The sequence below is a fragment of the Corythoichthys intestinalis genome, chromosome 11 (assembly GCF_030265065.1).
Source record: "Corythoichthys intestinalis isolate RoL2023-P3 chromosome 11, ASM3026506v1, whole genome shotgun sequence".
Classification (NCBI taxonomy): Eukaryota; Metazoa; Chordata; class Actinopteri; order Syngnathiformes; family Syngnathidae; genus Corythoichthys; species Corythoichthys intestinalis.
In genome coordinates, this window is record NC_080405.1 from 14,777,072 (window position 1) to 14,805,004 (window position 27,933).

At 39.3% G+C, this 27,933-nt stretch overlaps 1 protein-coding gene across 5 annotated transcripts in view; it reads left to right on the forward strand.

Moving 5' to 3' along the window:
- Positions 1-27,028, forward strand: part of elf1 (E74-like ETS transcription factor 1) — a 119,028-nt gene extending 92,000 nt beyond the window's left edge. For all 5 annotated transcript variants that reach the window (XM_057849418.1, XM_057849415.1, XM_057849417.1 and 2 more), the window contains 7 exons: positions 2,036-2,210; positions 6,381-6,482; positions 9,103-9,264; positions 9,346-9,429; positions 11,357-11,549; positions 15,565-15,879; positions 22,139-27,028. In XM_057849418.1, coding sequence (XP_057705401.1) covers positions 2,036-2,210; positions 6,381-6,482; positions 9,103-9,264; positions 9,346-9,429; positions 11,357-11,549; positions 15,565-15,879; positions 22,139-22,907 — 1,800 coding nt within the window. In that variant the 3' untranslated portion in view covers positions 22,908-27,028. The remainder of the gene's footprint in view (positions 1-2,035; positions 2,211-6,380; positions 6,483-9,102; positions 9,265-9,345; positions 9,430-11,356; positions 11,550-15,564; positions 15,880-22,138) is intronic.
- Positions 27,029-27,933: the final 905 nt, after the last annotated feature.

The window sequence follows — 27,933 nt, forward strand, 5'->3', positions numbered from 1 at the left end:
ATATGACTGCATTATATTAAAAACAGCCACTTGCCATGTGATAAGGACGTAAAGGTCTTCATACACATCTGCCACTGCATTGGGGGCTCAATTAATGTATTTCAGTACAAGAGCTATATGACAAATATATGGCGGAAAACACAGACAAGGCTGAAAAAACAGTTTCTGCTCTTGCACCCCTCTTTAAAATAAGCTTCTGTATTTTAAGCCAAAAGAACTGTTGTGTTTGATAGAACAATATGTCTATATGCTGCCATAGCAGATTCATGGCGCATTAAGCCCCCAAACTATTTTTAATTTGTCAGTTTTACCCTGGAAACCCCCGTTTACAGACGTAGCGCAACTGCTTTTGTTTCAACCTAGCCATAAAAAGAAGGTAAGTAATCGAATTTATTATTTGAAATGTCTTTCATTTTTAGCTTAGAATCATTAATTGATGTCTAATATTTAGTTAAAAAAAAAACGACATAAAAAAATTATTCACTTGCATATTTTAAACTTTTAAACAAATTATGTCAAAATAAAAACATTAGCGTCTGTAAAATAAGTCACGGATATCTACCTCATAACTATCGCTCAATTGTATTTTTTTCATTACTGTCGCATTTTCCCCAATAATTTAGATGATAAATAATCGATCAAAACAAAGAAAAAAAAAGTTTTAAAGGGTATATATATGAAAATTAAAATCTCGACCACTCCTTGATGTCTGCGATTTCTGCATCGCTACCCTTGTTATATTACCATGTTTCATCCAGAAAATCCCCCCAAAATCCGGCTGTGGCCATTCCCAGCTGTGTGTTGACACTCGGTGATACATGCTACATGGAGTTTTTGGATCGAAAAGAGTTAAGTACGCGATAATATTTAGTTAAATTCATGGTGTCTTTAACTATGCTCTAGTGTGTTCTCTCCTCCAGTTAGGGTTTTGCTGTTATTTTTTAATTTTTAAAATTTTGTTCTGTTCAAAATTTTTCTTCCCCCAGAAAATTGAGATTTTAAGCTTTCCAATGATGTATCACACATGCATATAGGACAATTTTGAAATTTGGCCAAATTGGGGGTCTCAGAGCGGAACTTCAAGTTACTTGAGTGTTTTTTGTCATATTTTTTTTTAGTCATTTGTACTGTTTTTATTACAGTTTTTGAGATTAATTTTATTTCAAGAAGTAACATTTTTAAACAATTTCTATAAAATAAATAAATCAAAGTGAGCAGCTCAATGTGTATCACTTCTCTGCATTATTTAGTTCAAAGCAAATTCTAAGTGCTGTATATGTTTATGTATTCATTTTTAAGTTTATTCGGTTGCGTAATATTTAAAATGCGTGTAGGTATACCTGTATATATAGTGTGGATGATTTATTAAAAATAGTCTTTTCAAGTATTTCAACCTTTTCTTATAGTAGCTATATAAGGGGAACCAAAACAAAACCTTAAAAACACTTACATTTTATGATGGATTACACATGGCACGACATTGCAGGTTTATCTATTTTGGAAGGGTAAAAATGGAACGAAATTCAATTATAAAGATGGAGTTCATAAGATTTTGCATTAAGACAATCAACATTAGGATTTAAGAAGTGTTCAAGTACAAGTATTCCCACAGGAACTTTTCCCAAAACGCATTTTGTGTAAAATTCTCAGTGATAGCCTCGACATTGACTGCTTTTATTAGCTTTCCCAGCCAAGTCTTGCATCTGTGGGAGTAGTAAGCTGACGTTTGCAGCCTGTCTTCTTTGGGTGTGTCCCAAAGGGCTACTGTAACGCTTCAGAAATGAGCTCCTCTCCTCCGTTGCTACACATTAGCACAAATTGCACATGGTACTAGCTCGCTTTTATATGGCTGTAAAAACAAGAGGCGGCAAATCAGGTCGTGATATCAATCTACCGGGGGATTTTGTGTTACATTTTACGATGTGGACTGGATTGAGCCAAGCCTTTTCCTTCCACTCAACTGTGCAACTGTGTGTGTGTGTGTGTGTGTGCGTGCGTGTGTGTGTGTGTGTGTGTGTGTGTGTGACTCTCACAGCTGGACGACCCGTCTGTGTTCCCCGCCGTGATCGTGGAACAGGTGCCCACCACTGATCTGTTGCAAGTATACTCTGGCCTGGAGTCGGATGAGGTGACCAATGGCATCATGATGGACAATGCAATGCATGTTGTGGAGGCTCCCTCCATCCTGGTGGGAGGCGTGGACCTCTCAGGTTGGAATATTAGTCACATTCTTCCATTAGAATTCAATAGCACATGTCCTGATAGGGTTTATGGCTGTGCTGGAACTTATTGACTGTAAATAAAGAATTGAACCAATCCTTGGTGATGCCATGCACCTATTTCTGTTCAGGGTGCTGCCATAATTGACGCCATGTTTTCCATCCACATTTGTAAAGGCCATATGATATACGGTATTTGCATGTATGAGCGAATTCAGAGAATGTAATAAAGGTTACTTTGAATAGAATAGGATAGAATAGAATGGCCTTTACTGTCATTGTCAACAACGAAACAGACTTCATAATGATATTGACGGGACACATTCCCCAGACACTGCGCCACGCCTTCAAGTAGAGGGCCGTCTCACTCTCTGCTTCAGTCAGTCGAAGTCTGTCGCAGTTATTCTCAAACACATGCAGTGATCCAACGGCGGATTTAGGTTGAAAAAACAGAAATGATTGTCTCAGGAGTGATTTGTTCGAGGATTCAAGGTAATTATTATATTTTTCGTACCATGGATGCATTTTGAAACGTTGTGAAAAAAATCAATGGGAGGGAGAAATGAACCCCTACAGCAATGAAGTCACAATTCACGCATTATACGCATAATACTGTACATGTTAACTGATCGGATTTTGGTTTTTAACCAAGAATCAAGACTGTTTTACGTCCATATCTATAAAGAATTCAGAGATTTACGCATTTATTCACAAAAATTTTCAACGTAAAAAGCTCTTTGGAGTGATAAGGCGGCGCCACAGTGGCTATAGACTAGCAGCACATTCGACATACAGTGGTACCTCTACATACGATCGCTTCGACACACGAACTTTTCGACATCCGACGTAAAATTTGACTCGCCATTTGTTTCTACATCCGACGACATGCTCGAAATACGACGACAACGGCAGCACCGCAGACGAATGCACGGCGGATTTTCTTGTGTGACAAATCAACACAGGTTTCAGAAAAGGTTGGTACAGGTGGTGAAACAAGGAAAAAGTTGACGCTTACCTTCTAAATGAAGATGCAAATGACAGAAAAATATGAGCGTAGGGTGGGCATCCGTGAAATGGCTCAACAATACATCTCCACGGTCCTCCTCCGACCATCGTTCGCCAGTCTTTATAAGTTAAGCTGACAATTCTTATTGTGGTAACATCTCCAGAGAAATCGCCAGCTTCGCCACGTTTTCATCATTTCTTTCACAACTTATTCAACACAAAACGCCTGCTGTCTGCCGCAATTGACGATGTTCTCAAGAAAGCATTGAAAGCGAAAGTAAACTTTCACCCGCTCCCCTCCCTCTTTGTCACGTCAGCGCCGCGGTGCCTTCAGGTACAGAAAAAAACGTCCGCCTTATTAGAACCCATTTCGTTACACTATTACAGGAATTATTATTATTATTATATTATTAATCCGATTTTTATTTATTATTTATTTGTTTTGCTATATGTAATTGCCATTTGTAATAGTACCAGCAGTATTTTTTAAGGATTTAGTGCAGGTTTTTGGGCTGTGGAACGAATTAATGGAATTATAATGTATTCCTATGGGAAAATCCTGCTCGACATACGACCATTTCGACTTACAAACAAGCTCCTGGAACGGATTAACTTCGTATGTAGAGGTACCACTGTATTTACGTAAAATAAATGCGAACTGCTGGGTTTTTTGCTTTTAACTAAGAATCAAGACTGTTTTACGTCCGTATCTATAAAGATTTAAGCATTTATTCACAAGAATTTTCAACGTAAAAAGCTCTTTGTGGTGATAAGGCGGCGCCACAGTGGCTTAAAGACTAGCAGCACATTCGACATATTTATGTAAAATAAATGCTAACTGCTCGTTTTTTTGCTTTAAACCAAGAATCGAGACTGTTTGACGTCCATATATATAAACAAATCAGGGACTTAAGCATTTATTCACAAGAATTTTTAACGTAAAAAGCTCTTTGTGTGTGTTTTCACTTGGTCAGCTTTGACGGAGAAAGGCCCCCTATTAATCGGCCGTGCGCCCCGTCAATATATTATGAAGTCTATGAACGAAATGAACATTGCGAAACAACGAAATTTAACGTTGCACTGCAGTGCAACAAGAGAAATTGTGAGTAATGTGCAGGTTTATTCACAGTTTAGTATGCAGTAGTAATTAAAAATTAAAGAATGTTTATGGGAAGTTAATAGTTTTTTGTGTTTATTTTGTGTAGTGATGGCTCTTGGAAGGAAGCTGTCTCCCAGCCTGTTATTAATGGCCATTGTGGCATTTATCAACATGAAAATGATGCAAAATAATGCTCACCAGAATAAAGAAATCTCTTTGATTTTCTCTTAGTACAATCAACTGAACAGCAAGCCATATTTGCATAGGCTAATGTTTACAACACTAATTCAAGATTACAATTGAGCTTTGGTACTGTCAATGTGCTAATGGCCGGCGCTACGAAAAGGGCCAAAGTTGAACAAACGAGTCCAAAAACACAAGTATCCATACAGCCCAGCCCTCTCATTACATTTTATAACTTTAACTTAATGATTGTAGTACAAAGAAATTCACCATATACAGTATACAATATACTTATACAATATACAGGTTTATTTTGATGGTAAAATTGAACGGTTTTTAAATACATTTCTATGAGAGATTGCTGTGTTTTGAAGCTTGGTTCCAGTGACAATCTCAGGTCATGCTGGGTTTCACAACCCTTTTGTTTTAACTGACTTTTCAATGGATGCATGGACTGCTTTCCATCAAATTGCCAAAGCTTGAATTTTCAACCCACTTAAATCCAGTGTTGGTAATAACGCCGTTCGAGTATAACGGTGTTACTAACGGCGTTATTTTTGTCAGTAGTGAGTAATCTATTTAATTACTTTTCCCATCTTTGCAACACTGTTACGTTACTAAGGATATAAAGGCTCACGTTACTACAACTTGGGTGAATGACGCGGGAGACACGGAGAGAGCAGAGCAAGAGGGGGGAGGTGGGAAGGGGGTTGTAGGCCATTGCAAACGCGATGCTAGGTAGCTCGGAGCGTTAGCATAGCATTCGCGTTAGCATCAGCATTTAGCGTGGCGAGCGTCATGTTTAACCAGGGGTGGGCAAACTATTCCACAAAGGGCCGCAGTGGGTGCAGGTTTTTGTTCATACCCATCATGAGGACAGCCTTTCACCAATCTGGTTTCTTACAAGTGCAATCAGTTGATTGCAGTCAGGTGCTTTTTGTTTCCACTGAAACCTCATTGGTTAACTGTCCGTGCTGAATCAGTTGGAACAAGGACCATGACTGCGGCCCTCTAGGACCGGTTTGCCCACCCCGTGTTAAACGCTCGGGAAACTTTTTACAGTTTCATGGCGTTCAGGTGGATACAATTAACTGAAAATAATGGACTGTTTTCCTGTTCAGTATTCATTATCATCACCAAGTGGCTGTTGTCCTAGTAGATGCTACAATATAATAGTATGAAAATAGGCACTTGCACTAAACTTTTCTTGGATGACGTATCCATAAACCGTGTGTGATTTAAAAAAAAAAAAAAAAAAAAAAAAATTTAAATCAAAACAACTAGAGCAAATATAGGAGTGGGAAGAGATTCAAGCCTCACCTGCATATTAAAAAATATATTTATTTATAATAGGGCTGTGATAGCACACACAATTCATGGTTCAGTACAACAGGAAAAAGTTTTTTTGGCACACCATTTGAAAGTTAGTTTGTATACCATTACACTCTTATATAGGTGTAATTTAAAAAGATGTAAAAAGGGTCACCTATGTTTTTTTTAAATGAAAAATACACTTCAATTCAATCAGTTAATATAAACATATTTGATGAGAAAGACGTTATAGAATGGATCATGTAATACCATGTAGAACATGAAAAGGAACGGCAGTATGAGTAATTATTCTTACATTTAGGTAACTGAGATACTAACTCACTTACTTTTTGGGATAAGTAATTTGTAACCGTAACTAATTACTTTTTGAAAGTAAATTAACAACACTGCTTAAATCCTTCCAAAATTAGGGTACTCTTGCTTTGGATCCCATTCTGTTGTGCAGGTGTCCCCAATCGAGCATCCTGCGCCTGCCTTTATTGCACACGGCAATGGAACACTGAGGAAGCTAATCTGTGCATCTGTTCTTTTTTTTCCCCCAGAAACTGTCTCGGGTGCAGAAGACAGCATGGAGACAAACGAGGCCGCAGCGGCTCTGCTCAACATGGAGTCACCAAATAACATACTGGATGAGAAGCGCATGCGTAAGATGACTCTTTGTTGACAAATATGCTGCATCTAGAATATTATTCTTCACTCATTCACAAGGTTATGCTTTTATTTCAATTCATTTGAATTCAATACACTTTATTATTTTTATTTCTATCCCTCCATCCGTTTTTTGGAGTGCTTGTCTTTAATTGGGTCTCAGATGAGCTGATGCCTATCCTACTGTGCTGGCATAAAGTATTGGCACCCCTGCAATTCTGTCAGATAATGCTCAATTTCTCCCAGAAAATGATTGCAATTACAAATGCTTTGGTAGTAATATCTTCATTTATTTTGCTTGCAATGAAAAAACACAAAGAGAATGAAAATAAAAAAAATACTGGTAAATCATTATCATTTTACACAAAACTCCAAAAATGGGCCAGATAAAAGTATTGGCTCCTCAGCTAAATACTTGGTAGCACAACCTTTAGACAAAATAACTGCGAACAACCGCTTCCGGTATCCGACACTGAGTTTCTTTGAAGGGTGCCTCCTCCAGACTGCCATTTTCAGATCTCTCCACATGTGTACGATGGAATTCAGGTCTGGACTCAATGTTGGCCACTTTAGAAGATTACATTGCTTTCTCTCAAACCATTTTCTAGTGCTTTTTGAAGTGTGTTTTGGGTCATTTTCCTGCTGGAAGACCCCTCACTTCTGAGGGAGCTTTCTTACAATGGGCCCTACATTATGCTGCAAAATTTGTTGGTACTCTCCGCGACCCTCGTGGGAAAAAGCGGCATGGAAAATGAATGAATGAATGAATGAATTTGTTGGTACTCTTCAAACTTGATAATGCCATGCGCACAGTCAAGCAGTCCAGTGCCACAGGGAGCAAAGCAACCCCAAAACATTAGGGAACCTCCGCCATGTTTGACTGTGGGGACTGTGTTCTTTTCTTTGAAGGCCTCGTTTTTTTCCCTGTAAACACTATCTTGATGCCGTTTCCCACAAACCTCTACATTTTTCTCATCTGACCAGAGAACATTCTTCCAAAACGTTTTTGGCTTTCTCAGGTAAGTTTTGGCAAACTCCAGCCTGGATTTCTTTATGTCTCCGGGTCAGAAGTGGTGTTTTCTGGGGTATCCTACCGTAGAGTCCCTTTTCATTCAGCCAATGGATAGTACAGGTTGACACTGCTGTAACCTCGGACTGCAGGACAGCTTGAACTTGTTTGGATGTTAGTCGAGGTTCTTTATCCACCATCCGCACAATTTTTTGTTGAAATCTCTCGTCAGGTTTTTTTTTTCCCGTCCACATCTAGGGAGGTTAGCCACAGTGCCATGGGGTTTACACTTACGTATTGATGACACTGCACGGTAGACAACGGAACATTCAGGTCTTTGGAGATGGACTTCTTTGGAGCCTTGAGATGGCCCGTGCTGCCTCACAATTTTGCTTCTCAAGTCCTCAGACAGTTCTTTGGTATTCTTCCTTTTCTCCATGCTCAATGTGGTACACACAAGGACACAGGACAGAGGTTATGTTCACTTTAATCCATTTTAACTGGCTGCAAGTGTGATTTAGTTATTGCCACCACCTGTTATGTGCGACAAGTAAGTAACAGGTGTTGTGACGCCATTGCAAACGCGATGCTACGTGGCTCCAATAATACCTGACTGTAGACGATAGCCTACAAACTACGCCCACATGATGCTACGGTAGATGTCACATATATATAGAACTAGATACAAAGGACAGACACGGCGGCATTAACAACCATGAATAAAGAACTTGATTTATTAGTAAATAGCCGCCATCTTAAAGCAGTAGACTTCTCAGGAAGGTAGAGAACCTTCCTAGCGAACCTAACTAACTTTTTATCTAAAATGCTCCTAAATCGGCAAAATCTTGACTTAAATCTATCTTTAAATGATGAAACAGTTTTAAAACTTACACATGTCGAAAGTAGACAGAAGGGAACTAATGCAATAACGGGAGAAATTTTAACAACTTTAACGGTTGATTCACAAGATTAAATGACTTCCACACATAGCAAAGGTTACTATCTAGTTATCATATTATCCGCAATACCCCTGTGTCTAGTTAAGTTTAGGGTAAAAGATTGGGCAAGGGGCAGTTGTCCCAAAAACCCTTTAAACTTCACATTGTGTGACTTTTTTTGTTTTTTTTTGTTTTTTTTTTTGAGAAAAAAAGAAAACATGAAAATGATCACCAGTTACTTTGCCAAGTAACTAATTACTCTTACATTCAGGTAGCTGAGTTACTAACGCAATTACTTTTTGGGAGAGTTAATTTGTAACTGTACTTTTTTAAAGTAAAATTAACAACACTGGATATTACTACCAAAACATTTGTAATTGCAATCATTTTCTGGGAGAAACTGAGCATTATCTGACAGAATTGCAGGGATGCCAATACTTTTGGCCAGCAAACTAGTCAAAGAAAAAGCAGCCTTGGATAAATATTTTTCCAGAAAATCTCACTCAACTAAATTTTTTGCAACCTATATGAATATGGTCTCGACCTTGATGTGAACTGGAGCTGTCATTAAAATTCTCACATCTCACATGCCCTGTAGTCTCTCACACACTTTTTTTTAAATGCCATGGGTTTTTGTTTGTATTTATATATTTCTTTTTTGCGTTATAGTTCACAATTACAGCGTACTGCTGGAGGCAGACCTAACGTACGCACCCCTAAGACCCGACCACATGGAGAACGGCGCCCTTGACATGTCGCTGGACGAGGACACATCATCCATGGACGAGATCCCCCCGAGGTGTCCCTTGAAGCCGCAGAAAAAAAATAAAGGTGAAATTGTTTTCTAGCACAACATGTACACAACGCGTGTGCTAATGATTTAAACTCACCGCCCTTTTGGGTTTGCCTCAGTGAGGAAGCCTCGGGCAGTGCGCTCCTGCTCCCCCATCTCCACCCCCAGCCTTCCACTGAGGAAAAAGAGCAAAGAGGGCAAAGGTAAGCCATGATAACAAGTGTCCCCCCCCCTTGTAATGAGCCAATCAAAATCAAGGTCTCTCCCTCTCTTGTGGAGTGCTCTCTGTATGTTGTGTTATGTGCAAACAGCCAGGGTGTGAATGATGGGCATCTCAGGGCCTGCAGGGACAGGCTTGCAGGCACATTGATGCTCCACTGATAGAGACTACTGTGAACCGCACGGGGTGACACGTTTTAGTCTTCCGGATATACATCACCTTGTCACAACGGCTGGGATTTAGGCAACCACCGGGAGCGTTACTGTTTTTAACCACCTTTGTTTGAAGCATATCGCACATTAGGCTAATCGACTCCTTGTTATTTTGTCCATCCCAATATGCACATGTGGACTCAATCCAAGGTTGAACAAAAGCCAGTCTGGATGCTGTCGACCTCCAATTTGTTGAGTTTTACACAAGGAATAATAAAAGTGTAATAATAAAAACTGTATTTGCTTTAGTGCAGACATTTTAAAGTAATAATTCAAAATGAGAGGTGGGTAGTAATGCGTTACATTTGCTCAAGTAACTTTTGGAGAAAAATGTATGTCTAAGACTAGTTTTACCACACCATACTTTTTACTTGAGTAGATTTATGAAGAAGAAATGCTACTCTTACTCTGCTACTGTGGGCTATACTAAAGTTGTTAAATTTTTCCTCTTTATTCTACATATTAGATTTACTTCAGTTTTGCCGGAGTTGCCCAAAGTGGCTCGACCAGTTTCACCAACGATATGTCGCAACAATAATCACATGTCGCCATTATCCCAATCAGAAGTAACAAAACAGTCAAATGACTATACACAAGCTTGCAGTCGGGAAGTCTGATGATAACTCCGGCCTGTTCAATCAGGTGGCGTCTTTAAAGCACCGTTAAAAAAAACCCCCAAATTTCACATAGACCTTTCTCCCAGTTTTTATTCGGCATGAAAAACCAGAGACACGATCGTTTTAATTTCATCATTTGTCTCGATGTATGAGGACATGCTCGAAATACAACGATTTATGACATCGTCACAATTTCATTGTTTTCCCGCAAGATGGATGCACAGCGGATTTTCTATTTAGAGAAATCAACATATGTCCCAAGAAGTTTAGTGCAGCTGGTGAAAAAAGGAAAAAGGTGACACTTACCATTGAAATTAAGTTGTAGCCCACGTCCACCAAAAAAAAGTAAAAATTTCCCATTCTTCTGTACCTCTCTCACTCTGTCATCAGTCACATGGTGTGTTCAGGAACAGCATGCAAAACACAACCACCGCATTAGAACTGAATTCTCTACATATTATTATCATTATCATTATTATTTTTATTTCGATTTGTATTTAAAATTGGTTTGTTTTGCTATGTGTAATTGCTTGTAATTGTACTAGCAGCATTCATTCAGGATTTAGCATAGGTTTTTAGGCGGTTGAATCAATGAATTGAATATATTCTTACGGAAAAATCCAGCTTGACATATGACCATTTCGACTTACAAAGCAGGTCCTGGAAGGAATGAAATTCGTATGTAGAGGTAGCACTGTATATTTTTTCCACCACTGCACTCATGCTCTTTGGATAGGTGATGTTTTATTTCTGTAGATCTTTCTAGTCAGAATTTGATGATTGTTGTGTATTAATATGGTCACGTAACAGCTTATAGTATGTGTGTTGTTCTGAGAAATAAAAATATACCATCGTTTAACAAAATAATGTATATTATGTAAGCAGTTACTCATTACTTGAGTATTTTTTCACTTGTACTTGGATGACTACTTTTAACCTTTACTTGAGTAATATCATTTTGAACTAACGCTGCTCTTACTTGAGCAAAGTACGCATTTGGTTACTCTACCCACCTCTTTCAAAACAATTGAAAATCATTGAAACAGCAAACCCAAAGTCATTTCCTCATCCTCATTTGCAGGCAACACCATCTACCTGTGGGAATTCCTTCTGGCCTTACTGCAGGACAAAAACACCTGTCCCAAATATATCAAGTGGACACAGCGGGAGAAAGGCATATTCAAGCTGGTTGACTCCAAGGCTGTCTCTAAGCTTTGGGGCAAACACAAGAACAAGCCCGACATGAACTATGAGACCATGGGACGAGCGCTCAGGTATAAAAAGAGGGATTGTCATTGTTGTGGAAATGTACAACGATACACACGACAGGCAGGGGAAGCTGATGAAAAACAAGGAAAGTGCCCAGAAAAACAGAAAAGAAAGAGTGATAAGGACACTCTTGCACTTGGGCGCTGGAAGTCACTCACTGCAGAGGATGCTGAGGATTTTTTTAGTGTTTCCCATCCAAAAGGGCCGTTTTGGTCCAAATTTGTCATGCCTGCGCGTTTTCTCCATACAAGGCGTGCGCGCAAAGGCAATACACACGCATGCTGAATAGTGTACATACTACTAATAGGCTACTACAAAGACAGCATTCTATTTCACCTACAGTGTGTGTTGGATTTTGTTGTATTGCAAATAAAAACGCCCGTGTATTATACTGCAATTACCCGCAGCGACATGGCACAGTGACACACAAACACATTTGAAAACTAAAAGGTCCAATAAGCCCCGGTTTAATGCCCCCTTTTCACAAATAGCACCTTATTCAACAGGACCCAATTCCAAGCAAGGTGTCACATGGTCACCATGATATAAAAAAAAATTAATAATAATCCAACATTTATGCTGGTATTTAATCCCCAAATTTACACAATTGTTTTAATATGTTTTATTTTTTACCCCCTCCCAAAATCTACCAAAACACTTTTTTCCTCCCCAACACCAGCGGGTGCTGCAGCACCCTCAGCACCCCACTTCCAGTGTCACTGCTCTTGAAGTGTCATAATTTATAGAATCATCATAAAAAGAAATAAACGCTTTACTTCTTTTGATTCAGATCATTATGGTTTAAAGATATTGAAAAAAAGAAGTTAGTGCCAGAAAAAACTTGAATATTGGGAAGAAAAATGCAATATTGGAAAAATAAGATCGACATATTCTGTACTTTTTTCAAAGATTGTATTTCCAGTAAAAGAAACTTAACACCATTGCTCAGCAGTGATTACAAATTGTAATCGTGATTAATAGCATGAGATTCTAGTGATTGATTAACTGAATTAATTGTATTGTCAACACACAAACTGAGAACAATTCAATAGTATTATATAGTGGAATAATTGTCATATCCAAGACTTCCTTCTTCCTGTCTGATCAGTTATTAGGTGTAACCCCTCCCCGACATGGTGTCCCCTCGGTAAGTCGTAATGAGTTTGTAACGCTGCAACGCTTGCCTAATAGCTTGCATACAAATGACACATTTTGACTGTTTGGACCACCTCTCGAACAGACTGTACTCTAAACTCAATCTCTGTATTGAGGCATGTTGTTCTCAATTGAATCTGTTCAGAACACGAACTCAAATGAAGCAGACAAAAGGCTTAACTTTTCCATTGTTGGCTCTGGTGTTAATACGCTATTAAATAACACTGTGAGTTAACTACCGTAATTTTGGGACTATAAGCCGCTACTTTTTTCCCTCATTTTGAATCCCACGGCTAATAGTCCAGCGCGGCTTATATATTATTATATATTATTTCGTTTGATATGTAACATTTTATTTGACAGTGACGTCATAAGACTGCCATAAGACCATCATAATTTTGACATGACATGATAGCTCGGATCCTTTAAATTGATTAAATAGTGAGAAAATTTGCTGGATGACACAAAATCCCCCCCCCAAAAAATCTGTCATTAGCATTCATTAATGATAATTATGATGGCCTTATGCCAGTTTTATGACACCACTATCAAATAAAGTGTTACTAAATACCAGAGCTAGCAATTAATGAAACAACTGGAAGAATAACTGACAAAATAATTAGGACAGAACATGAATTTTGATTATTTACAACTGTAGCACTGCAATGCATGCTAGGAGGCATGTTGGACGACAACAGTGTTGACAGCAGGTGGCAGCAGAGGTTGACCGTCTCCTCAAAGGGAGCAGTGATGTTTCATGGTGGTACATTTGGTCTTATGAGTCTTATAATGCCACTGTCAGAGAAAGCGTTCCCGGTTAATATCTTTTGGTGTAAATATCCCATTATACCATGAGGACAGTTGCGGCTTATAGTCCAGTGCGGCTTATCTATGAACAGTGTTGTAACTCTTACTTTAAAAAAGTAAATTCTCTCAAAAAGTAAAGGTGTTAGTAACTCAGTTACCTAAATGTAAGAGTAATTAGTTACTTGGCAAAGTAACTGGTGATAATTTTCTTTTTTTTTTTTTTTCAAAAAGAAAGAAAAAAAAAGAAGAAAAAAAAAACAGGTCACACAATGTGAAGTTTAAAGGGTTTTGGGGATTTTGGCCCTAGCCTAATTCTAAAAACCCTAAACTTAACTAGACACAAGGGAATTGCAGATATTGAGATAACTAGATAGAAACCTTTGATATGTGTGGAAGTCATTTAATGTTGTGAATCAACCGTTAAAGTTGTTAAAATTGCTCCCAATATTGCATTAGTTCCCGTCTGTCTACTTTCGACATGTGTAAGTTTTAAAACCGTTTCATCATTTAAAGATAGATTTAAGTCAAGATTTTGCAGATTCGGAGCATTCTATATAAAAAGTTACTTAGGCTCGCTCAGAAGGTTTTCGTCAACAAAGCCTTCCTGAGAAGTCTTCTGCTTTAAGATGGCGACTGTTTATTAATGCATGTAGTTCTTTATACATATTGCTAATGCCACCGTGTCTGTCATTTGAATCTAGTTCGTATTATATGTGATATCTACTGTAGCATCATGTGGGCATAGTTTGTAGGCTATCGGCTACAGTCAGGTATTATTGGAGCTACCTAGCATCGCGTTTGCAACGGGGTCACAACTCCCTTGCCTCCTGCCCACTCCTGCTCTGCTCTCTTGTCTCCGTGAGTCCGTCTCTCTTTTCTCGCGTCAGCCAAAGTAGTAACGCGTAAGGGATGTCACAAAATATCGAAATGATGATATATCGTGATACCTTGTATCCCAAAAGGTTATCGATATGCTCCTGTCAAGAATCCAGATATGGTTTTGAAAAGGTGTAAATGTCTAAAAAAAAATAAAAATGAACCAACAAGTTGCTACCAAAATTTTCCACCATATTAGTGTCTCCGTTAACTCTAAGGCTGCATTAATGATGCTCGGCGCCCAATCCGTCAGACCTGGAACGTTCGTTCTTTCAAAACCAGCGCATTCACAGTCATTGTGTCAGATTTTCAGGGCATTTGCAGGTTACTTGCTGTTCATTTTAGGGCATTTACAGGTCATTTTCTGTTGAGTTTGAGTCACTGCCTATTCGTTTGGGTCATTCCTAGGTCATTTCCTGTTCTGTAACTCAAACTCAACAGGAAGAGACCCATAAAACACCCCAAAATCAACAGAAAGTAAGTAACTGAAAATGAACAGGTAAATGACCTTAAATGGCCCAAAATTACCTCATGGCCTGGCATTGGCTGCCACTACCGGCCATAGACGTTTAATCCATTTGAAGTGGGAGGGGGGAGGGTCCCTCCCAAATGGATTGGACGTCTACTAATGATAAACTCATTCCAATTCACAGCAGAAGCTTGTTTTTCTCTTTATTAGTTGTTCGTAGAATATCCTCGAATGATTTCCTGACCAATGTATCGATAATCGTTGTATCGTCAGATCATCATTATCGTGAGCTTTGTATCGCAAATCGTATCGTATCGTGAGGTACCTAGAGGTTCCCACTCCTAGTAGTAACGCACGCCTTTCCCGCCTCAGTAACGGTAATGGCGTTTCCAAGATGAGAAAAGTAATTAATGAGATTTGACACTACTGAAAAAAATAACGCCGTTATATTCTAACGCTGTTATTAACAACACTGACTATGAACAAATGGCGATTTCGTGTCAAATTTGCTGGGTGGCGGCATATAGTCAGGTGCGCCTTATAGTCCGAAAATTACGATAATTAACTTGCACAGTTATGTTAGTGTTTTTCAACCACTGTGCCGCGGAACACTACCTTACCGTGGTGTAATGCTAGGTGTTATTATTACGCCGCGGCACCATGTGTGCCGGTTGAAAACACTGCTCACACTCTCACACTCTCATGCACTTCAGGTACTACTACCAGCGAGGCATCCTGGCAAAGGTGGAGGGTCAGCGTTTGGTTTATCAGTTCAAGGAGATGCCAGACGACCTGGTGGTGATCGAGGACGATGACGACGCCGGGTCCGACTGTCACAACGAGTATGGACACCAAAGGCCATCCAACGGGAGGTCTGTGGCGCGAGGGGGCTCCAGAGGGAGGGCTCACCAGCAGGTCAAGCAGGTCAAGAAAGAGCCCATTGAGCAAAACCTGCAGCGGGAAGTGCAGGGAGGACAAGCGGAACAACTCCTGCAAATACTGCAGGGTAACCCTGGGACAGACATCAGGTACAGCTGCACGTTACTAATCACATTTCAATGTGGACTATCAACTTGAAAGGCCAAAAAGAATAAATTTATTGACATAAAGAAATATAACGCAACTATCAGAATTGTGTGAACTTGTATGCTATTGTTATCATTTATCATTTAGATGTGTGTATGTAATCATTTAGATTGACTTAAAGTAGAATACAGACACTTGTGGTTGCTAGAATTTTACCGGTAAAAAACAGGAACATCATAAAATGGGTGCTTCAAATGAAAATCAAGATGGCAAAAATGTATTGCAATTTTTTTTCAAATGCTGTGATCTATATGCACCATATTTTTTGGGACTATAAGTCGCACCTGAGTGTAAGTCGCACCAGCCATAAAATGCCCAACGAAGAGGAAAAAAACATATGGCGGGTTACACAGACAAGACTGAAAAAGCAGTTTCTGCTCTTGCACTCCTCTTTAAAAGAAACTGCTGTATTTTAAGCCAAAACAACTCTTGTGTTTGATAGAACAATATGTCTACAGGGTGACCCAAAAAAAAGTTTACACTGCCATAATACAACTTAAATGCCATGTGTATTCAGTTTAGAATTAGAATTTAATCACAAATTATACATTATTTTAAAGAACATGCACAATACACTCTATTTTTCAATGTGTCCTCCCTTAAGTGTCACAACAGCCTCCAAGCGCCTGCGGAACGCCCTGACAGGTCTTCTTTATGTAGGATGCTGTCATCTTTTCCCAAGATCTAACAATGGACCTTTCCAAGGCTGCCACAGAAGTTTGTGGCTTCTTACAGGCACTGTCCTCCACAGTTGCCCATATGCTATAATCCAGGGGATTGAGATCTGGACTCTGGGGTGGCCACATATAGGCCTGTCGCGATAACAAGTTTTAGTGGGCGATAAATTATCTCATAAATTATTGCGATATGCGATATTATTGCGCACCCCCCCCCCCCCCCCCCCCAAAAAAATTAACCGATTTACAATAACGCAGTGAGAATACAGTATATATTTATAGACCAACAACACCCATTTAAACGCAATAAATGTTTTCTTTTAAATTCAAAAATACCTTTTAAGAAATCACACCTAAAAACAATAGACCATGCCTCTTTCATGTAAAACACAACGATATTAATACCGCACAGAAACACATAATAAATAAAATGTCTTTTTTCGAGAAAAAATAAAATTGCACTTAATACCCGAAGCATTTAGGCACATATGTATAAATTTGCAGTAACAGTAATTTCACTTCAACAACAACAGAGAAAAATAGACTAATTAAGTTGCAGTAACAAAAATTTAGCTTCAAAAGGTATCAAATAACACTAAACAGAGGTTAAACGGTCTCATTTCTTCAGCAATGTAGCAGATTTCACTTTCCGTGAGGGAACCTATTTTGCGCGGTGTCGTCTGTATTTCTCACATCAGGCGAACACCTCTAATTGTCAATTAACGTGACGAGGAGGCTCCGCTTGTTGCGATACAGTTTTCCTACTAAGCAGTGAAAACTGGAGAGGGTGATAGTGTTTCAAATGAGCATGTAGATTTTTTCTGTTGGCCATCTTTGTTGAAACAACCTCCAGAAACATTTTGCTGACTGGTTCGTCCTCTTCCTCACTCCGCTCACTCATTGCTGTGCGCCGACAGTGCACTCGGCCCTGCCTCCCTCCATTGAATGACGGTCACTCAAACTCAAATATATAAAACGAACATACCCAGAAGTCAATAAAACAGAGTGAGTCCTCATCCCAGCATGTTGCGTAGTTGGCAACAAGGAAGCTGAACTTTAAACAGCGCTGTCAAGTACGTCTGTCACACATCTGCCGCAAGTGCGTACGCACGCGTGCGCGCACGTGCACGCGAGGCGATAAATCGCCGCGGGAAAATTACCGTCTTTATTTTTATATACCGCGCGATAAATGGAATTTTTGCATATTGCGACAGGCTTAGCCACATATCACCTTGTCAATCAACTTTTTGGTCCGCACAGATCGGGTTTTCCAGTCCCATGTTTTCGTGAGGCTGTTCCAGTATCTTTCAGCTTCTTTTTAACTTTGTAGACTGCATATCTGGATATTCTCAGATTTGCTGCGATCTCAGTAGGTGTCAGACCGGCACGCAGCAATTCAGGTACAGCTAAAGTTTTCTTCATTTTCAGCAGAAGCACAGGAATTGTAGAGACGAGAGATTACCAGCTGCATTGAGTGACCTTATGAATCACTTAAGCATGACAACCTATTTAGATATGTTTCAATGGCTTTTAAACAAGCAGTCAACTGAGTGTAAACTTTTTTTTTGGGTCACCCTGTATATGCTTCCATAGCAGATTCATGGCGCATTAAGCCCCGAAATATTTTTAATTTGTCCGTTTAACCCTGAAAACCCCCGTTTACAGACATCGCGCAACCGCTTTTGTTACAACCTAGCCATAAAACGAAGGTTATTAATTGTATTTATTATTCAAAATGCCTGTCGTTTTTAGCTTAGAATCATTAATCGATGTCTCACCTTTAGTTTAAAAAAAAAAGCGACTTTAAAAAAATTATTCACTCACATATTTTAAACTTTTAAACAAATTATGTCACAATGAAAAAAATGGCGTCTGTAAAAAAGTCAGAGATATCTACCTCATAACTATCGCTTAATTGTATTTTTTTTGTTACTGTCGCATGTTCTCCGATTTGTTAGATGATAAATAATCAACAAAAAACAAAAAAAATAGAAAAAAAAGAAACGTTTAAAAGGGTAAATACATGAAAAAGAAAATCTCAACCACTCCTTGATGTCTGCGATTTCTGCATCGTGTCCCTTGTTATATTACCGTGTTTCACCCATAAAATCCCCCCAAAAATCCAGCTGTGGCCATTCACAGCAGTGTCTTGACACTCATGCTGCATTGAATTTTTGGATTGAAACAATGTAAGTAAGCAATAATATCTCCTTAAAGTCATGGCGTCTGTAATTCTGCTCTCGCGTGCTCTCACCTCCAGATAGGATTTTGCTGTTTAAAAAACATTTTAAAAAAAAAATGCCCTCCTGTTCAAATTTTTTCTTCCCCCAGAAAATTGAGATTTTAAGCTTTCCAATGATGTATCACACATGCATATCGGACAATTTTGAAAGATGGCTAAACTGGGGGTCTCAGAGCGGAACTTCAAGTCATCTGAGTGTTTTCTGCCATTTATAAGTCGCACCGCAGTATAAGTCGCATTTTGGGGGGAAATCTACTTGATAAAATCCAACACATAGAACAGATATGTCATCTTGAAAGGCAATTTAAAATAAAAATACAATAGAGAACAACATGCTGAATAAGTGTAAAGTATTATATTGTTACATGATGCATGAACAACGAAATGCGAATATACTGTCCTCACCAGGTCGCTACGGCTCGGTCCTGGCTATACAGCGAGCTAAACTCCCAAATGACGATGCTGGACGTCCGTATAATTTGCTGACTTTATTTTGGCCGTCGTTATGACACCATCATTTGAAGAGTGAAACTAAAAATAGAAATAATACAAATCCATTTCGTCCTCGATACCAAACAGGTTCGCATCAATGTAAATAAATGATAATTAGCTGCTATTACAGCAATGACACAAACGGTTAGCATGCCTTCGCTAGCATTAGCCCATCGTTCAAACAACCACACAACTGGCTCTAAGTGTCCGATCATGGGTGGAATACACACAACAACAACAGAAAAGATGATACACACAGGAGATATTTTACAAGCATAAACAATGAATGTAGGTACGCAGCCATGTTTCTCTCTCTCTCTCTCTCTCTCTCTCTCTCGCTCTCTCTCGCTGTCGCCTTCTTCCGGCGTCTGTGCGCTCTTCTTCGCATAAACAAGTGCGAGTGCGCCCCCACTTGGGCGTTGAAGTGCCACAAACTAAAAGCATGCATTTCAATATAAAAAAGTCAATAATACAATTGAACACACATTGCCAAAGGCAGAACGCGAACGTGGCCATAGCTATTAAGAGTTATTCAGATAACTATAGCATAAAGAACACGCTAACAAGTTTACCAAACCATCAGTGTCACTCCAAAATACCAAAGTCATCATGTGTTAATAATTTCACACATAAGTCGCTCCTGAGTATAAGTGGCACCCCCAGCCAAAATATGAAAAAAACTGCGTCTTATTGTCAGAAAAATACGGTAATCGGTTTTGGTGGTGGTGGCGGCATTACAACAGTCCTTTTCTCATTCTCCAAAAGAGATTCAAACCCACAACATAACCTTAGCAGTCAAGTTAGAGAAATCTTACTTTGATGTCCGAAAATTGACTCGGTGATTGACTTGTCTGAGTGCCACAGTGACGTTGCAGGTTCGAAACCCTGTTGAAGAAGGTGGAGGATGAGACAGTCAAAGCTGTTACAACTGGAGAATTTTAGTCGTTTGCTGTAAAGCAGAAGTTAAAATATAATCCTTATTTTTAAGGTATCTTGTCTTTAATTTCACAACAAACTTTTCACTTTATTACAGTTTTTCTAAACGGTACAATTCTGCCAATCATAGCTGTCAGTTTTTTTCCATAAGTTTAATATATACTAGTATATGTTGGTAAACACTCAGTTTACTTGAAGTTCCACTTTGAGACCCCCAATTTGGCCAAATTTCAAAATTGTCCTATATGCATGTGTGATACATCTTCGGAAAGCTTAAAATCTCAATTTTCTGGGGGAAGAAAAATTTTAAACAGGAGGGCATTTAAAAAAAAAAAAAAAAAAAAAAAAAAAATTTAAACCCCTAAACCTTAACTTGAGGTGAGAGTGTGATAGAGCATAATTAAAGACACCATGATTTTAACAAGATATTATCGCGTACTTACTTTGTTTCGATCCAAAAACTCAGTGTAGCATGTCTCTCCGAGTGTCAAGACATAGCTGTGAATGGCCACAGCCGGACTGTTTGCAGATTTTATGGGTGAAACACAGTAGTACATCAAGAGTCGCGTTGCAGAAATCGCGGACATCAAGGAGTGGTCGAGATTCTTTTGCAAATTTTTACCCTTTTAAATGTTTTTTTTTTTTTCCTTTGTTTGGATCGATTATTTATCATCTAAAATATCGGGGAAAATGCAACAGTAACAAAAAAAAAAATGCAATTAAGCGGTAATTATGAGGTAAATATCCGTGACCGACTGTATTTACATACACAATTTTTTCATTGTGACGTAATTCGTTTAAAAAATGCGAGTGAATAAAGTCATTTTTTAAAAAACTAAATATTAGACATCAATTAATGATCCTAAGCTAAAAATGATAGACATTTCAAATAATGAATATAATTACTTACCTTCTTTTTATGGCTGAGTTGAAACGGAAGCAGTTGCACGGTGTCTGCAAATGGGGGTCTCAAGGGTATAACGGACAAAATAAAAATAGTTCGGGGCTTAATGCGCCATGAAACTGCTATGGCAGCATACAGACATATTGTTCTATCAAACACAACAGTTCTTTTGGCTTAAAATACAGCAGTTTTATTTTAAAGAGGGGTGCAAGAGCAGAAACTGCTTTTTCAGCCTTGTCTGTGTTTTCCGCCATATACATTTTAAACTGTTTATTTTTTTTTTCTTTTTTAATGAAAACAAATAGATCAAGCCAACAGTTTTACAACATAGTTCTTATGTTTGATGTTCATTTAATACATGACGTGTCTATTTGTGTGATTAATTGGGACTGGTTGCTTATTAGAGTGGAGTCATATTTGAACCAGTATGAAGCCACGTTTTTGCATCTGTTAATTTTTGGTGGTCATCCCAAATGTTCCTCAAATTTTCAGCAATTCATGTATGGAAAAAAACATTAGTGATGATAGTAAGACGTGCTGGTAGATCTCTAATAAAGGTGCTGATCCCATTTTATCAATGATTATTATGCCTTGCCGGAGATCTACATGCTTACTAATAGAATCAATGCTTTTACACCACTGAAATCTTTTAATCTATCAATTAGATAGTCAAGCCATTTAAAAAAAAAAAAAAAAAAAACTGCCTCTGTTCTCCTTTTGATGACTAAAACCATAAAAAGTTAGAAGAAAGTATATTTTTGATAGAATTGGTTTATTCTGTATTTAATCAATACATTTTGTGAAAATGCTCAAAAAGGCCTGACTGGCAATATACGGTTGGCTCTTTGGCTATAATTAAGTTCATTTCACATTTGATGGGCGGCCAGGTGTTCTGCAGACCCAGCTTTTTATATGCAGGCATTCAAAAGTCCTGTTTTTTGTCTTTCCAGGCCCATGAACGCTTCTGCTTCGCTCCCAGTTGTCTTGACATCCTCTGGTTCTCTTCAGCCCCTTCCACTTACCACCGTTCTCCCCAACGGTGACTCCAGTCACTGCTCCGCCCCGGGTGTCCTACTCCAGTCCATTCCTCCCACCACTACCGTAGCCAATGATGTGCTGACAATCCAGGCTGCCAACGGCCTTCAGGAGGGTCTCCCCCAACAGTTGCTGGTCACCAACCTCGGCCCGTCTGCCATCTCTTCCTCGTCCGCCACCTGCCCGTCCTCCATCACACCCGCCTCCAGCCTCCCCCGCCTGCTCACCATCAACACCACCTGTGGGCAGACCATGGTGGCACAGCAGCCCGGCACCGTCATCGCCACCGTGCTGAAATCGGGCGACTTGTGTGGGTTGCAAGTGAAAGAGGAAATGATGGACTCCAGCTATCTCCAGTCCATGGTCAACTGCGACCCTACCCTGGCCAACACATTCGCCAAGGAGGAGATAGACATTGGTGAGGCCGAGCTGCAGTACCGGACTGTCATCATTGACGCCAGTCACAACTACGGGCAGGAGCCCGCCGGTGAGACGGCCTTCAATGGACTCCCATCCCAGAGCGGCAGTCCGTGCGAAGGCCTCACCCCTGTGGAGGAGCTGGAGGTGCGAGGGGAGATGTCCCTGCAGCCCCAGCAAGCCATCAAAGGGCTGCAGGAGCTTCCCCTTTCTGTGCAGATTCCCGCAAACTTTATCCAGATAAAGACCGAGCCCGCAGAGGCCTGACAGGCTTCAAGCAAAAGTAACACGAGGACCAATTGGACTTGGTAGAAGTTTTTTTATTTTATTTTATTTTATTTTTTTTATTTTCATCCACATTGCTGCAATCTGATCCATGATCAGACGTCCCTCAATCAAGGTTGCTCAGTTCAGCCTCAGGATTGAATCGTTTACTCACTTTTTTGTGATAATGTGCCTAAAGAAATATATCGAGGGAGTCTTTCATATTTTTCAAAGATGTCACATTTCAGATTTTGGACATGTAAAGATATTCACACACCAAACTCCCTTAAGGAGAAGAGCCATTGGATGAAGCAGGGATGCCTGTCTGCCAAATGTGCCAGTTATTGTCTTAAATCTCAGTGGACTTGTAAATTGTGAAAAAAGAAGAGGCTTGGCTCGGTACAAACCAAAACACGAGGGACTGAATACAAACCAGTTTGAGGAAATTGGACCATGAACCAATGTGCTCGAGTGAAGACCCACGCTGGCAAAGAGGACCTTGATGGATGGCTTTTGGGACTTTCACCGGGACTAGTTTATTTTCTTAGAAGCGAAAAAAAAAAGGCAAGCATGTCCTCTGCATTGCTCTTTGCTTCCGAACTGTAGAATAGGGCATTTATTAAAAAATGAAAAAATGAAAAATGAAAAAAGAAGAAAAAAACAGTGGACTGGAGGCAAAGACAGAAAGAAATCTTTTTTAAATCAGCCTTGTGCTTCTGAGGCTGAAATCTTGTTGATACGAAATGGAATATGCATGGATCTCACTATGTATATACGTACGAATGATATATACGCTTGAGATTCATTACTAAGGCCACGGCAATTTTTTATTTATTTTGTGAATTTCTAAATTCTGTATAAAAAGGCAAATTTTTACTCTATTTACATGAGGGAAAATACAAAGAATATACACTTTGAGATTTAGGAAGACATAATGTTTTTCCTCATGACTGTATAAACAGCCTTTTTTTTTTTTTTTTTTCCCCTGGTTTTTGTTCCCCTTTGCGTTTGTACATATGCTGCTTCGTGTGTGTAGAACCTTCTCTCTGCTCCGCAAGCTGACACATTTACAGCCTTACGAATCAGTGTCAAAAGAATCAGTCAGTATGGGTATATAAAAGTCATATATCAGATTTCATTGCCTCTTCTGTATCAGTGCTGTTTTCTTCATTTTAAAGTTCCCTCCCGGCTCCTGCTCTTGTGTGAGTTCCAACGTGTTCCTGCTCTTAATGGTGACGACCCCCGAGGCCAAACTTGTGATGGGCCCCAAACGGCCTGGCCGCATTGATTCACAGCGCTGCGCCTAAATTGGCTAAACTTTCCCTAAAGTGGATTGAGGTGCGGTGGGGACATGCAGACACGCTGACCTTGAGGCGCAGAGCAGGAGTTTTTCAACTTAAGTCTTGTTCGTTTTCTTTTAAGATCTGTAAAGACAAGCTGAATGTATGCATAATGTTGAAATATATGCAAGATTATGACAATCTTTAATTACACTGGAGACATTTTTTAAAAATCCAGATCTTGTCTTTGCTGCTGCTCCCCCTTCCAGCTCTGTATGTATACCTTAAATGTAGACCGCCCTCGCCTTAAAGCACTGTTGTTTGTGACTGTTGATTGTCATTTGCCTTTATGCTGAATATAGAGTCGATTTCTATGGCTTCCTGGATGTCTTTTGTTGTGGCACAGTAAATTTCCCAAAATTACACAGCAGAGAAAAAAGGAAACAACAAGTACAAAAAACAGAAACATTAAAATCCGAGACCAACAGTTGGTGAAGGAGTCCAGTCATTTAGTACTTTTGCATGAAACACGTACACTAATAACACCAAAATTTTTTCTTCTCAGGGCCGTTTTCTGAAAAAATGAAGGAAGCAAGGGCAGAACAACTTTTGGAAAATTGTGTAACAATTACCAAAGTTAGCATAGGTTGAAAGTCTAGGTCGTCACTAGATCTGATTCTGGGGCACAGTGAGGCACTGGCAAGCAAGCAACATTTTTTTGTTTTTGTTTTAGCACTTATCTATCATAAAAGTCAGAATAACACTATAAACTATGTGTGATCTGATAAAAAAAAATCAAAGTTTCTGTAAAAAAAAAAAAAAAAAGTTTTTTTGTTTTTCAGCCATCAGTATTCAAAATCAAAATTGGGACATCCTTTGTTGATAGTCAATTCCCCTCTTCTCATGCTTATCAACTTCCATCTGTCCTTCACCTCTTCCTACAGTCTGCTGCTCTACCTTGTCTGACAGAAATGGGGATATATATATATACTCTAAGTGTTATGCAATTAATTAATGTTTCTCAAGTGGTAAGTTGTGACCTAAAAGTGGTTTATGTTACCTAGGTGGGTTACCTAGTTTAGCTCTCTCATTCCTTCTTGCTGCGAGCAAATAAATTTTAATATCCATTTGCAAAACTAATGCTGTTTGAGTCAAATACAGTGTGGCAAATAAGTATTTAGTCAACCACCAATCATGTGAGTTCTCCTACTTTAAAAGATTAGAGAGGCCTGTAATTGTCAAAATGGGTAAACCTCAACCATGAGAGACAGAAAGTGGAAAAAAAACAGAAAATCACATTGTTTGATTTTTAAAGAATTTATTTCCAAATTAGAGTGGAAAATAATTATTTGGTCACCTATAAACAAGCAAGATTTCTGGCTGTCAAAGAGGTCTAACTTCTTCCAACGAGGCTCCACTCGTTACCTGTATTAATGGCACCTGTTTTAACTCATTATCGGTATAAAAGACACCTGTCCACAAGCTCAGCTCCAAACTCCACTATGGCCAAGACAAAATTGTAGACCTGCACCAGGCTGGGAAGACTGAATCTGCAATAGGTGAAACGCTTGGTGTAAAGAAATCAACTATGCGAGCAATTATTAGCAAATGGAAGACATACAAAACCGCTGATAATCTCCCTCGATCTGGGGCTCCATGCAAGATCTCACCCCGTGGCGTCAAAATGATAACAAGAACGGTGAGCAAAAATCCCAGAACCACACGGGGGGACCTAGTGAATGACCTACCGAGAGCTGGGACCACAGTAACAAAGGCTACTATCAGTAACATAATGTGCCGCCAGGGACTCAAATCCTGCACTGCCAGACGTGTCCCCCTGCTGAAGCCAGTACACGTCCAGGCCCGTCTGCAGTTCGCTAGAGAGCATTTGGATGATCCAGAAGAGGACTGGGAGAATGTGTTATGGTCAGATGAAACCAAAATAGAACTTATTTTGTAGAAACACAGGTTCTCCTGTATGGAGGAGAAAGAACCTTGAATTGCATCCGAAGAACACCATACCCACTGTGAAGCATGGGGGTGGAAACATCATGCTTTGGGGTTGTTTTTCCGAAAAGGGACCAGGACGACTGATCTGTGTAAAGCAAAGAATGAATGGGACCATGTATCGAAAGATTTTGAGTGAAAATCTCCTTCCATCAGCAAGGGCATTGAAGATGAGACATGGCTGTGTCTTTCAGCATGACAATGATCCCAAAAACAGAGCCAGGGCAACAATGGAGTGGCTTCGAAAGAAGCATTTCAAGGTCCTGGAGTGGCCTAGCCAGTCTCCAGATCTCAACCCCATAGAAAATCTGCGGAGGGAGTTAAAAATCCGTGTTGCCCAACGACAGCCCCAAAACATCACTGCTCTAGAGGAGATCTGCGTGGAGGAACGGGCCAAAATACCAGCAACAGTGTGCGAAAAGCTTGTGAAGAGTTACAGAAAACGTTTGGCCTTCGTTATTGCCAACAAAGGGTACATAAAAAAGTATTGAGATGAACTTTTGGTATTGACCAAATACTTATTTTCCACCATGATTTGCAAATAAATTCTTTAAAAATCAAACAATGTGATTTTCTGTTTTTTTTTTTTTTTTTTTTCCACATTCTGTCTCTCATGGTTGAGGTTTACCTATGTTGACAATTACAGGGCTCTCTAATATGTTCAAGTGGGAGAGCTTGCACAATTAATGGTTGACTAATACTTACTGTATTTGTAAAAATAAAAAAATATATATCTTGTCGCAGATTTCAGGGACTGCAGTGACAAATAAAATGCTTGTAAAAAAGCTGGAAATTATGATGGGCACACATACAAAATTATTAGCGGTTATATCCCAAATTAATTCATACAGATTGATTGTATTCATTTTGGTCATATAAACAAATAGCGATAAATAGCTTGCATATATACTGTATACAGTTGAAATACCACATATCGTATTAACACAATATTTGACAAAGCAATTAAGTGAGAGCCTTTCACTAAAATCACATTTATTTGTTGTATTCATAGCCAGCTAGCTAAAAGCAGGCAGCTAATCTGCTACTTCAATTTGCGAACAGAGTAGTTTACTGCCTGATACGAAAGAGTTAAGTCTAACTATTTAGATTCACAGTTCATGGGAAGAGGTGACCAAATAAACAGTGGCGCCACCAGGGAGTGGCCAAGGGTGGCCACCCCACTGGCCACCCCGCTTGCCAGTATGTCGTTAGATTGTTGTAGCATCAATTATGCTTTTCATCTCAAATGCACAGCCAGGACTATGGACTATGGATTATGGACTATGCACATTAAATCATTAGTAACTTCAAATATTACACAATACACCAAAGTATACGTATCTGTAGCCAAATTATACGTATCTGTAGCCGTGTCCTTAAGTCTTTCTGATAGTTTTCTCCTGACCTTTTTACTGCAATAATATAATGAAAACCTGAAATTTTGGCTTTTAGTTTTGGTGTGCCACCCCAAGATTTTAAGTGGCTCCATCTGGCCACCCCTATGAAAAATTTCTGGAGGCGCCACTGCAAATAAACATCAACACAGCGGTAAAAACAAACAAGAATGGGCAGGTTATTGGGCACTAAGCTGTAAAGCAGGTGGGAAGATGTCATTTGCACCGTCGACTGCATGATTGGCACACGCACCATTATATTGATGCTACTTTCCTGTGTTGGAATAATAGAAAAAATGGTTCTCTATTACATGGTGTCCATAAAAAGTGCTAAACAGTCACTCAACT